The sequence below is a fragment of the Bactrocera neohumeralis genome, chromosome 5 (assembly GCF_024586455.1).
Source record: "Bactrocera neohumeralis isolate Rockhampton chromosome 5, APGP_CSIRO_Bneo_wtdbg2-racon-allhic-juicebox.fasta_v2, whole genome shotgun sequence".
Classification (NCBI taxonomy): domain Eukaryota; kingdom Metazoa; phylum Arthropoda; class Insecta; order Diptera; family Tephritidae; genus Bactrocera; species Bactrocera neohumeralis.
In genome coordinates, this window is record NC_065922.1 from 3,680,568 (window position 1) to 3,693,906 (window position 13,339).

Sequence of the window (13,339 nt, forward strand, 5' to 3'; positions counted from 1 at the left end):
TCGTTGCTGTTGAGGCTTTTCTAACTTTCCTATTTAAGGCTAGATTTAAATTTCAGCTCACTCAATTGATATGAAAATATTTGTTATGCGAAAATATATAACCTTAACGAGATTTTATTCACCCGGCCCGGACTTTCCCCTTCCATATAAATACATATGTAGATATGTATGCCCAACAACCAAAAGGACATTTCCCTTTCAACATTTCATTTAATAATAGTGGATGCATTCAATTATTTATTGTCTGCATAAATGGCCACTTCGCTTGTTCTCTGCATCGCCATTCCGCCATTCCGCCACAATGCCCAATAATAATTTCAATTATTTAATAAATATTTTATTGCCTATCTATCAATCAAATGGATTGAAACGGAATGTGTACAGAGCGTTCGGCGCATTCATAAACGTGACATGCGGACATGTGGCCGTTTTGCTCCGGATTACTTTTTATCGCTTTCATTTTGCAGTGAATTTCAATTTATGTGATTAATTAGCGGGAAGCAAAAAATCATTGTGTGTTTGGCATTAATAAAATAAAAACAAAATCACGCATCGAGATAATTAATACTCGTATTTGTTCAAAGCAATTAATCGGCGTGCAGCACATTAAAAGACATTAAAATATGCATGCTGTACATTATTTGTGTTGCTCGCCATGGCGAATGTGTTGAATAATAAATTTAAATTTTGGCCTTCTTTGGTTGAGTTTTTTATGGCAATAATTTTTCGTTTATGATACGTTGTTGTTAATATACTACATACAAGGTTTAATATTTACACCCAGAAGGAAGCGTCAGAGACCCTATAAAGTATATATGTATATATAAATGATCAGTATGCTGAGCTGAGTCGATTTAGCCACGTCCGTCTGTCTGTCTGTCTGTCCATATGTATATATACGAACTAGTCCCTCAGTTTTTAAGATATCGTTTTGAAATTTTGCAAACGTCATTTTCTCTTCAAGAAGCTGCTCATTTGTCGGAACCGTCGATATTGGACCACTATAACATATAGCTGCCATACAAACTGAACGATCGGAAAAAGTGCTTGTATGGAAAACTTTCACATTTGACAATGTATCTTCACAACTTGGCACAGGATAATAATGTAATATACGAAGAAATTGTTCAGATCGGTTAACTATAGCATATAGCTGCCATACAAACTGAACGATCGGAAAAAAGTTCTTGTATGGAAAACTTTCACATTTGACAAGATATACTCACGAAATTTGATATAGATTATTTCCTAAGGCAACAATGTAATCTCCGAAGAAATTGTTCAGATCGGCTTACTATAGCATATAGCTGCCATACAATCCGAACGATCGGAATCAAGGGCTTGTATGGAAAACTTTCGCATTTGACGTGGTATCTTCACGAAATTTGACATGAATTACTGCTTAATTTCCGAAGAAATTGTTCAGATCGAATTACTATAAATGCACGTGTGAAGGGTATATTAGCTTCGGTGCAGCCGAAATTAACGTTTTTTCTTGTTTTCATTTGTTTCAGTTAAATGAATAAAAACAAAAAGATGGCAAGTTCTTTAAAAATATTTATAATAGCCTTCTTAAAACTTTTTAGTTTTGAAAATTAGCTTTTTTCGAAACAAATTTCCAACAGGTCCAACATCGATTAAACTTCCATTTTGATGGGGCCCTGCCTGAAGTTTCACAATCAATTTTTTTGTATGAAAATTACTGCTGTTTTAACGCACCTCGTTCAATGTAGAATATGATCTTATTATCAAATGGGAATTCGGAATTCTTTTATATATGTAGATATGTCAATTACATTGCTCCAAAAATTATTAAATTAACAATTTGAAGTTCCTTTGGGTGCTATATAAAATTGAATAATTTTTTTATTTTTTTTAGTTTTAGCATTTTTTATTAAGTACACTGACGAGCGCGAAAATCGCAATGAAAAGCTTTTAAGTTACAGTAGCCATATTTACTGAGATCATGTTGTTTTTTAGTGCTTTAAGTAGATTTTTATGTTGAAGAAGAAAATCCAAATGCGGGCATTTTCACTTGAATTAAAAAATGTAATTAATTAATTTCTAATTTTCCCTACGCTCTTTAAAACATACACGGTTCGCTTTCCCTTTCGAATTTTCTCATCTGCTTCTGCGCTTAGCTTTTTAGTTCTAAAGCTCAGGCAGAATAGAGCGTTTCTAATATGACAAGGAATTCAACATCACTATTTTCATTGCCGCTACTGTAGGCAATATGTTGTTTGTGGTAAACGCGTTCCTTGTGTTTTTATGAAAAAATTATGTTAAATCGATTGATGACGAATGTGTTCGGAGATAAACCCAATTGAATTGTAAACCAAACAATTAAAACATTTTTTGTAATTTTTATTTATTGCCGTTGTTGTTTTATTGAAATGACAAAACAATTGGGAACAATTAGTAAACCACTCATCAACTCAGCCATGTCATTTAAAAGTCATTAGGGCAAGTAATTTCGCAGCGTAACGAGTTCCAGCGAAGAGGCTTGTCTGTCTGGGTCAGGTGGGCGATGACTTGGACAAGTGTAAAATTACTACTGACAAATGGTATTGAAGAGCATTGACTAAAGTGGAGCAACGAAAAAATTCCCATAATACAATAGTATCGTCGTAATAAATGGCACAACGATTGCAATGCAACATGCTGTGTCTTTTCATCTGTTGCATGCTTATCGGCTACTCGTGGCAGGTGATCGGCTTTTAATTACAAATATTTTTTCCTACACTTTCGATGGGTAAATTTAATTGTTTTCTCTCCACAGTACTGTTACCAGCTGAAAATACTGAGCTTTCGCAGCACCGACACGCCCGATTACCGACTTGTCATGGACTGGCAGAAGAATATGACTTTAACCGCGTCGACGTACGTCCGAAAAGCAGTCGCAACGCCGACCTGGCACCTCCAACTGCTCCAATTGAACACCAAACGCAATCAGCTGGGCAAAATCGAGCCGCCGAAGTCGCTCTACAACGCCACCTATAAGACGTGTGAGTTTTGGAAGTATGTGAAGCGCATACGGGTCTTCAACAATGTGGCACAGCAGCTGCTCTCCAAGAGTGGTGGCAACATGAGCCTAGACTGCCCCTTATCGGTGGGCACGTATGTCTTCAAAAATATACACGTGCCACCTGACACCGGCATGCTGAAGTTCATGTACTGGCCCAACACGATCTACACACTGCTCGGCACGGTCTACGATCAGCGGCCGAACAAGACTTTGGAGAAATTATGCCACTACGAGATCAACGGCACTGTTATCAAGTCGTGTTAAATACCATATTGTTTCGGAGTATCCCAGAAAACCAGTTAACTGTAAAAAAAGCATTGAAAAACTTGCACTTCTTCGTCGAGTTAGTTTAAAGTCTTCCGAAAATAAGCAAATTTGAGTCTTTGGAATCTTTGTAAAATTGTGCGTTTGTTTTTCTTTAATTAAGGCGTTGTGGCATTAGCCGGGTTGCATGTCGAATTGCATCCCCATGTGTGTGACCCAATTCCGACGGCTCGCCAAGGGAGCTTAATTATGCAAACATTAGTTTTATTTTCCTTTTCTCATTTCCTGACTTTTTGTTATAATAACGGCGCATTGTTGTTGTGTACTGTGGCATTCTCGCTTTTTGCTTTGGCGGCTTTCTAATATCCGCGCGACTTTAGCGCCAATCAAGCAAATGCAGGGCAAACGTTCTGCACGTTGCACGATGCATGTTGCACAAAGCCGTAAGAGCTGCGTGCCGCGGCACACTTTGCGGTGCAATTTTTTCTAATTACCGCTGTTTTGAGCACAGCGCAAAAATTCCATTGTTTTCATCGTATGTATTCCGCTGAGTGCGCGCCTATTGCTGCTCCCGTGTGGCACACAATCCTGCGGCATGGGCTTTTGTGGCTCTTTGCGGGTTCAAACGCTGTGTTCGCAATTGTTTTTGTTTTTGCACAAAATTATTTTGAATTTTTAATTAGCAACGTCCATAGGTGGATTTTACTATGTTAATATTCCAGCGAAAACAAAAAGGAAGCGAAAAAATATTTCTGTTCGCTGTGATGATAATGAGACATGAAACTAGAATTCCGGAAAATTATGTGTTTAATAACAAAAATGAGATTTAATTAGGTTTTAATCAAAATCATGTTCTTAGTGTTTTTGAATTCATTTTGAAAAAATTAAATTTTGATAAAGTATGCATTTTTGTACTTAGTTTTCTATAGCTACTAGCTATATATGTATAAAATTTGTCGTGTGGCAGCCACGCATGCAATTTTTCAATCAGAATTTTTTTAATTGAAAGCCTTTAAGCGAAGCCTCCCAGCAAATAGAAAGATGCTAATATTGGTTGGTCGCAAAAGTCTTTTCGTATTTATAATCAAACTTCAACTTATTTTTTTTATATATTTTTAATCAACTTTAATGAACCAAATATGCACCATTTTGGTCGACCACTTTTGCCATTTATCCGCTTGAGACATTATTTTATCAGTGTAAAACTATTCTGGTTTCTCTGCGAAAAACTGCGACAAGTAACTTTCACAGGCTTCTCTTGAAGCCAACTTTACTACATTAAGGGAGTTCTGCATTGACCGAAACAAATAGTAGTCCGATGGTGCAAGGTCAGGACTATATGGTGGATGTATCAAAACTCGCCAGCCAAGCTTTTGCCAGTTTTTGCCGAGTTATGAAAGATGTGTGTGGTCTAGCGTTGTTCTAATGCAAGACGAAGCCTTTTGTTGATCAGTTCTGGCCGTTTTTTTCGATTGCTTGCTTCAAACTCATCAGTTGTTGACAGTGAAATGTAGAATTAATCGTTCGACCAGCCTGGAGCAGCTCAAAGTGGATGATTTCTTTCCAATCCCACCAAACACTCAGCATAACCTTTCAAGGCGTCAATCCTGGCTTTGCGACCATTTGTGGAGCTTCACCACTTTTTCAACGATAGGTCGACCAAAGGGAGGTGCATCTTTCACATGCTACACGAACTGATACTGCATGGTCTTCGTAAATTTCACAAATTTCATTGGTGGTTTGCGTGGCCTTTTTTATACAAAAATTTAAAAATACAGCGAATTTCTTCATTATTTTCACTCATTTTTGCAGCTGTAACTTTCTTTCAACTTCCCCGAATTTAATTTGTTTTTTTGCCAAATGAAGCTTAAAATCTCACCTTTCCACCACTATATGGTATGACACGCTGTGATTAGAAGCTTTGGAGATATACGGCTGAAACGACATCTATTCACAAAATACGAAAAGACTCTTTCGGCTACCCACGAAATTAGTATTTCAAATCATTGAAGCAATTTTTGCTGATTTGATATGAAAAAACACCATTTTTACCTACTTGCAACAGTTCGATTCATGTTACAGAAGAATAAGTGCAACTTACTTTAACCCAAAATCTCGAAACGAGAACGAATATACTACTTATGAACCAAGCGACTTTCAAAATGATGCTTTTAATTCGAACAAACTAACTTCTACCACTCCAACAGGGCAATCCAAATGATAGTGATGATAAGGCAAAATAGTAGTTTTCCCTTTCTTCGGAATCTTATTGTTATTTTATTAAAATTAAATTGGTAAAACTGCTGTAGTTCTCAGGAAAGCTATAACATAATAAAAATAAATCAAAACATCACATTCTCGTGATGTTTGGACGACAATCGAGACACGAGCAAACACAAATTTAACTTATGGAAATCGAAAGATAACACACCGCTGCTGAAAACGAAAATATAGCAAAAGCAAAAACTGCAAACTAAAATCAAAAAAAGCACCGAATCCGTCAGAGTGAAAGAAGGCCAAATGGTAAAAGAAAGGTCGCAAATAAAAAGCGCGAAATATGGAGAAATAAAGCCCAGAGCTGCTTTCACACGAAATGCATGTGTGTGAAGGGTTCGGAGCACACACACAGCCACATGCACAGACATAAAAACACGCGCATACAAAATATAAAGTGTAACAGAGAAAATTACATTCAAATCAGACAAAAAATGGTACATTTCATAAACCGAGCAGAATGGGACTGAAACCGGCAAGCTGGGGCATTACAAACACGCAAACACACACATACGCACAGAGCTGAGCAGCAGCGCTCAACTGACTGGATGGGATGGGCGGCAGTGCGAGGTGGGGAGGCCATGAACATGGAACGTGCATGTTAAGCAGCGGCATGAACACGCATAAATCGCCCACACGCCATTGTTGCGCTTATGTATGTGTGTGTATTAATATTCGAATGCAAATGTAACCACACATGTGTATAAATATGTAACGACTCGGGCACTGGATCAGCAAGTTGTCTGACTGACTAAGAAGGACTCCAGCTCGGCCAAAATCCTAAGCCAGCGCATAACACACATATACATACATACATGCTTATACTTTCTTGTTTTCTCATGTTTTGCACGTTTGCTCCGTTGACACACACACACTCACACATCTGCATGTGCTAAATAGATATTTACCCGCAGGACCCATAAAGTGTGGCGGCGAACGTGTGTCGTATGTTAACATACAGTTATGTGCGTATATATATATGTGTGTGTGTGGGTTATTACATGAAATTTGCATGAAATTCCACCGAAGAAAAATGTCGAGAGCAGAAGCTTCCGCAAAACTTGCCACCATCTTGGCTTTAACACAAAGAAACACACACTTTTCGCCACTACATACCTTTACACACACACACACGCACTTACATAAACGTGTGGCAACACTGGTGGATTTTAGTAGTTACACCGATTGCTAGCGGAAAGGGACGAGTCATTCGCATGCAGTTATTTGCCGATTGTCAAAGCTAACGCAACCATTTTTACAGTAACCGTTATTGAGTAATGAAAAGTGCGTATGTGTGTATGTGTTGAATATTGCTCGGAGCTTACTATGAAAATACAACAATAAATCCATTGAATTTATTATTCGACTGTGGAATTTATGGGAGCTTTTTTCGACAGGTGATTCCACTTTAAAATATTGCTTACATAATTGAGCCGACATTTTGAATGATAAGGCAAATTTATACCTCTGCCATCAGCTCTACATGCACATAAATATTCGATATTAATGAAGTACCATGATAAGCCATTTTTGAGATATGATACCCGAGGCAGAATTTAAAGCAAAAATAATAAATAAGAAATATAATTGAAGCAATAAGCTCGGCCAGAACCGAGCATTGCATACTCTCGCGAATGGTAAGCATTAGAGAGGTCTGTAAAATTTTAAATTAACACTGAATTAAATTTAAAGTGCAATGTATTCTTATATGGTTTCATTAGGAGGTTACATGGATTTCTTCGAGCAAAAAAATTGCATATTTTTAATAACATTTTTTTTCGACATTTTAAAAGATTTTTTGAAATTTTCAGAAAGAATATATTCAAAACTCGGCCATTGCGACGACATTTTCGGCAGACCCTCGGAAACGAGGTGTTGAGGAGCAGAGCTCCTTATAGGATCATCAAAGCTGAAAAGAATAAAATATTTTAAATATGATCATAAACTAGATATTAGACCAAGGAAAATCCAAAGAAGCGAAAATTGTATTTTTGGCAGCCATTTTTACGAAAAAATCCAAATTTCGGTGAACATTTATCGACGTTTTTATTTTAAGTATTTGTAATTGAACAAGAAAATCCCTCGGTCAAGACCTTTTAAGTTATACCTCGAAGACAATTTCGAGAAAAACGCCTTTAAAGCTTTAAGTAACTCTATAACTGATCTCGAGTGCGTAGATATCTCCAAAACTATTATTCGAACCAATTTGAGAATTTACAACAATATTCTAGAGATGTTATAGAATTTAATAAAGCAGTAAAAAATATTTTTATTCACGCCTTGAAAATCAATGAAACCTTAAATGGTTTTTCTTATGATCTGAAATACCCATACCTACAGAGTCTAAGGACCAAGGAAGGCGAAAGATCGTTTACATTCTTTTTTGGTATGAAATCAGAGTATTCTAGGCTTAACATTCTTATATTAACAATTAAAGATATCTTAGATGCTATTCGAAATATTCAATATAGGGACAATTGGAAAGTTGCGTGATACGTAGGTTGCTATATATATTTCTGGCCTAATAATGTAAATAGGCATATTTATCAACGAAAATTATTAATATTTTTTTTTTTTGTCGATTGCTGTTTTGTTTCGGGCTCATACGCATAGATCCATGATTCGTCAATCCACACGAGCCTTTTTTTGAGCGATTGTCAAATTGTGCGGGATCCAACGAGAACAAACCTTTTTTACGGCCAGGTGTTCATGCAATATCGAATGTATGCTGGTAGGAGAAATGCATAGGCATGCCTCTATCTGAAGGTATGTTACATGACGGTCTTGCATTATCAGTTCACGAGCGGCATCGATGTTTTCTGGCACAACGGCTGTTTTTGGACGACCTTCACGGAATTCGTCTTTGAGCGAGCGTCGGCCACGATTGAATTCATTGCACCAGTTTTTCACAGTGCTATAGGATGGTGCTTCATAGCCATACAAAGATTTTAGTTCATCGATGCACTCTTGTCGTGATAATCCACGTCGAAAGTTGTGAAAAATGATCGCACGACAATGTTCACGAGTTAATTCCATTTTTTGGCCGAGATGAATTTTTTAATTCCCTGTAAATAAAACAATTCACGATTAAATGACAAAACGTTCTGAGTGATGTTATGCTAAAAAATGTCAAACTTTCCAATGGAAGTGTCAGATTGCACCTGGCAACACTTAGTGTTGCCCTAGGCCAGAATATATATAGCAGCCCTCGTACATATGAATGATGAGCATTATTTTTGTTCCAAAAGAAAAGATAAGTGATTGTACTTTCAGTTTCAAATTACCGTAAGGAAGTGTCACAAAAATATTATTTTTCTTATTCTTTATTGGCGTAGACACCGCTCAGAGAACTTTTCTCACTTGAGTTAACTACTTCTAGCTGCATCCTCCCATATTAGTCATCACAAAACCATATAAATGAATAAATTAAATAAAATGTTTATATTAAAAGTACAGAGTTTCTTCATATTATATAACAATGTACATTAGGTGGGTTCTCGACTACAGAAAGACAGTCAACCCCTATGCTCCAAGGGTTAATTATCTCCCATCAAAACCCAATTTTTGAATTTAATTTAGTTTATTTTTATATTTTATTTAATTTCTATAATTTTATATTTAAAATATTTTAAATACATTTAAGAACGCAAATATCTGTGTGAAACGTTTGTGCGCGTGTTTGGATGTGTGTGAACGCTTGTACCATATGTATGACTTTCAGAAACGCACGCATGTACAACTGTATTTGCTCGCATGAAATGATATTTATGTCTGCAACGCACGTAAAGTCCATTAAAACGCCTAAATTACGCTAATGAAAAACCGCTCCGAAAAAGGGATGAGCATAATAATAATTATATCAGCATGCGCCTAAGGCGGAAGCATTTCTGCCGCGTAATTAACACATGAAATGTCCGAAAACAACGTACAAATGCGAATATGAAAGTGTTTTTTCATAATTGCACAAATATCGCGTTAAGTGTGTGTTTAGTAGGTCTGTGTAGGCGTGAAAGGATATTCATCATTGTGGAAGAACTAAGCAAAAGCCATTAGAGGAAATAGAAAAGAAAGTATAGCTTTTTGCAACGCAAAATACGCGTGCCACGAGATAGATAGCAAAAAAGAACGAAAAAATGGTGGGAGGCAACAGTGAAATCAGTTTGTAGTGACTCCACTTATCATCTTTCTAATAAGCCTCACTTCTAGTTGGTGGCACTTTTTGCGGTAGAAACCATTAAAATTCTTGTTTAGCACTGCCTCTCTCATTACCATCGCATTCCCCAACGTCCAAACTTTGTAATGACCTCATTATTTTGCTAATTTCACAGCTCGCATTTGTTGCACTCTCGTTTGGGCGAAATGGCGAAGCGAAAGGCGCTGCCTTTTTATGGTTCTACGCAACTCATTAAAACTCTGACATTATTCTACACCTAAAATCATAAATTTTCATAAAACACACACACACGAGCACTTACATACTAACACCATTGCGTATGTGTGTGTGTTTTGGGGGCAGCCATGTATGTGTTTGTGTCTAATACGAACTGAGTACAACTATTTGGTTACCACAATTGCCTTGCCAATTACAAAATATCAACAGCTTTGTGTTGTATGTGTGTGTGTGTGCATGTAGTGCTGTGTTTACAACTATCGTGCTTCTGTGTGTCTGCTAAACTACTCTTGTTGCAGTTGAGTTTGTGACTCGTAGTATTCCCCTCTGTGGGGACATGTACCCTGTCAACTCTCAGTCGGTCGTCTTCACTCCAAATATTCTGATCTCTGCTTGCTTTGCATGAACATTTCATTTGAAATTTGGCATTTATTATTGCATGTGGCTGTGGAAATACCCGAGCAGAATTACAAGCGGGCACATACACATTATTTATTTTGATTTTTATTTTTTTTTTACCAAGCGAAAAACCATAAATCTACTAATTAGCATTGGAAGAGTACATCCAAGGCAAATGATTAAACTTTAGGCGGTTTTAGTACTTTTTAATTAATCGAATTAACAAGCATAAGTGGCATAAGAAAGGACTGTGATTCTCATATTTGGTACAATGCTAAGAAAAAGGGTTTTCACCCCTCTTCGGAGATGTGAAGTTTTATATCGAAACATTTTTTTAATATCAAATAAACCGTTTGGGAATAGTTTTCAAACAAATGCAACTATCAACCAACTTCAAGATAAGACGCCATGGGAATGCTATGTACTAAATTTGACGAATAAAAATTATCTAATAAGTTGTTAAGCAGAACTGTTTGCAAAAAAGTAAACCTTTGGGAATAGACCATAAATTAGAATTACCAGGTTGTTCAATAAGTTTTGTCGTTTGATAAGAATTTATGATTGAAAAAACACTATGTTATTCAGTATAATCTCCCTGAACATTTATACACTTGCTCCAACGATGCTCCAATCTGTGGATCCCATCCCTGAAGTGGGAATCCGGAAGGTCTGCAAAATACGCTTCAACAGGCGTTATGACCTCTTCATTTGATGAAAAACGCTTGCCACGCATATATCTTTTGAGTTCTGGATACAAATGGAAGTCGCTGGGGACCACATCTGGTTAATGCGGTGGATGCTCCAACGATTCGAACTTTAATTCATGGATTTTATGATCTTGTGACACGGTGCATTGTCTTGTTAACAAAGGATTATTTTTCTGTAAACCGGGTATTTTTTCAGGAATTTTTTCCTTCAACTGATGCAAGAGGTTGCAATAATGTTCAGAATTAACTGTTTTACCAGTTTGCAAGTAATCCACAAACAAAATTCCTCTCGCATCCCAAAAAATTGATGCCATAACCTTTATGGCCGATTTTCAGACACAAACTCGTTTCGAAGCCGAACAACCAGGTTCACACCACTCTTTAGCTTCTTGTTTTGATTCAGGATCATGATGATGGACCCAACTCTCATTCATAGTGACAAATCGACGCACAAAAGTCACTTTATCCTTTAACGCTCCAAATATTGCTGCGAAAGTCGCATTCGAATGTGTTTTTGTTCCATTGTTAGCGAGTGCGGTACCCATGGTGCATAAAACTTTCTAAAACCCAAAATTTCACTTAAAATATGGCTCGCACTGCATAGTGGGATGGGTAGAGTCTCTACTAAATCTCTCTCAGTCAATCGACGATCTTCCAAAACCATATTCTATATATTTTGGCTATAATTTCTGGTGTTGACGCGCTTTTTGGACGTCCTTCACGTGGATCGTCTTCAACAACCTACATATCTTTTTATTGTTTTAGTTGTAGGTGGTCAATCATTATACACTTTTAACATTCGTTCGTGAATTTCTCTTGGTGCTACATCTTCCAAAAATAAGAATTTTATCACTGCACGATTTTAAATTTTTTCCATTGTAAAAAATACTGTGACACTAAATGGCTTGTAAACAAAGAATAAATTGACAGATTGAAATGAAACTTCATACACGTTCATATGAAGAGTGTACCAACAAAACATAATAAATTTTGGGCTAGTAGCAAAGCCCTCTCTTATAGAACGACAAAACTTATTGAACAACCCGGTATTTGATTTTAGTATAAACCTAAGCAAATAGCGTTGTTTGATACAAGCAACACATCTAATCCTTTCAGACAGTAATAAGTAAACCTGAAATAATGAGAAATTTTTCTTTGACGGAGTTGAAGTTGGTTAAGTTTATATATATATTACCCCACTAGAATATTATTGCTTCAAAAAATCCAATAGCAAGACACTTAAATCGCGAATATCGCTGACATGTGTTTCAGTGTCCGCCCCCTTCACAAGCGACAGCGTCTAATAGACGGCTATGCCACTTAACACGTCAGGATACGTTTCAAAGTAAACTGCTTTAAAATTAACAGCAACTGCTTCTATTCATAGCTGCCAATTATAGTTTGAAACACTTAAAATAACATCAACAGCAACACCAACACACTCATATCGCATTATATCCGGCTGCTCAAGTCTTGAGCGCTCACGACAAATCCTCACCAACACCACTCCACCCTCACTGAAATCCTTTTAATTAATAGATTGCTGTGCTGAAGACTTTAATGGCGGAATGTTTACCGGAAATTGGCGTAGCACGAAGAGTTGACACATTGCGACGAGGGTGACGAGGAGTAAATTCGTCATAATCGAAGGAAACATTTCGAATATTTATACATTTTAGAAAAATTTATAGCGAATATTTTTCATTTCTGCCTCATCTACCACAACGGTAAATGCAAGGACATTCTGTATCCCTTTCTCACACTAGGCTCACTTAGTAAAGAGCTTGTCATGTTGAAGGCATTGAATATTACTAAGGTGCTATAAAAACAACAAAAACTAGATAAATACTTATTCACGGGTGTTTGTTAGTTGGAACACCTCGGTACCTAAGTTTTAGTTAATTTACAAATTATACGCATTTGTCTAGCTACTTTGCACCCCACACTCCAGCGACTGCCGCATAAAACTACTCAAGAGAGATAGCTATAAATTTGGAATTTCCTGGCTCCTTTCATAAAGTGACACCTTGCTGTGCTCGACGCCTGCCGCTGGCGCTCGTCTCCGTAACTAATGCGTCTTGGCCGTGTTACGAGCATTTTGACTTGATGGTCGGTTGACTTGTCACTTTTTGGTAAACGACCATGTCTGAGTGTAAGTCGTACGTGTCGTTAGTTCGCTTGAGTTGGCTGCAAGTAACAAATTTTGGTGCTTGCAAGGATATCCTTGGCTACGCGGGCTACGTGTTTGGACCAACGTCTTGGTGTAATTTGCTTACTTGT

The 13,339-nt window shown here is 37.1% G+C and overlaps 2 protein-coding genes across 5 annotated transcripts in view; one reads left to right on the forward strand and one right to left on the reverse strand.

The window, feature by feature from the left end:
* LOC126760632 (eye-specific diacylglycerol kinase) overlaps positions 1-13,339 on the reverse strand; it is a 213,050-nt gene that overhangs the window by 99,502 nt on the left and 100,209 nt on the right. The gene's annotated exons all lie outside the window — the stretch shown is intronic.
* LOC126760661 (uncharacterized) lies at positions 421-3,414 on the forward strand. The gene is made up of 2 exons (XM_050476476.1): positions 421-2,706; positions 2,780-3,414. The coding sequence occupies exons 1-2, from the start codon at positions 2,635-2,637 to the stop codon at positions 3,287-3,289; spliced, it is 582 nt and encodes a 193-aa protein (XP_050332433.1). The 5' UTR covers positions 421-2,634; the 3' UTR covers positions 3,290-3,414.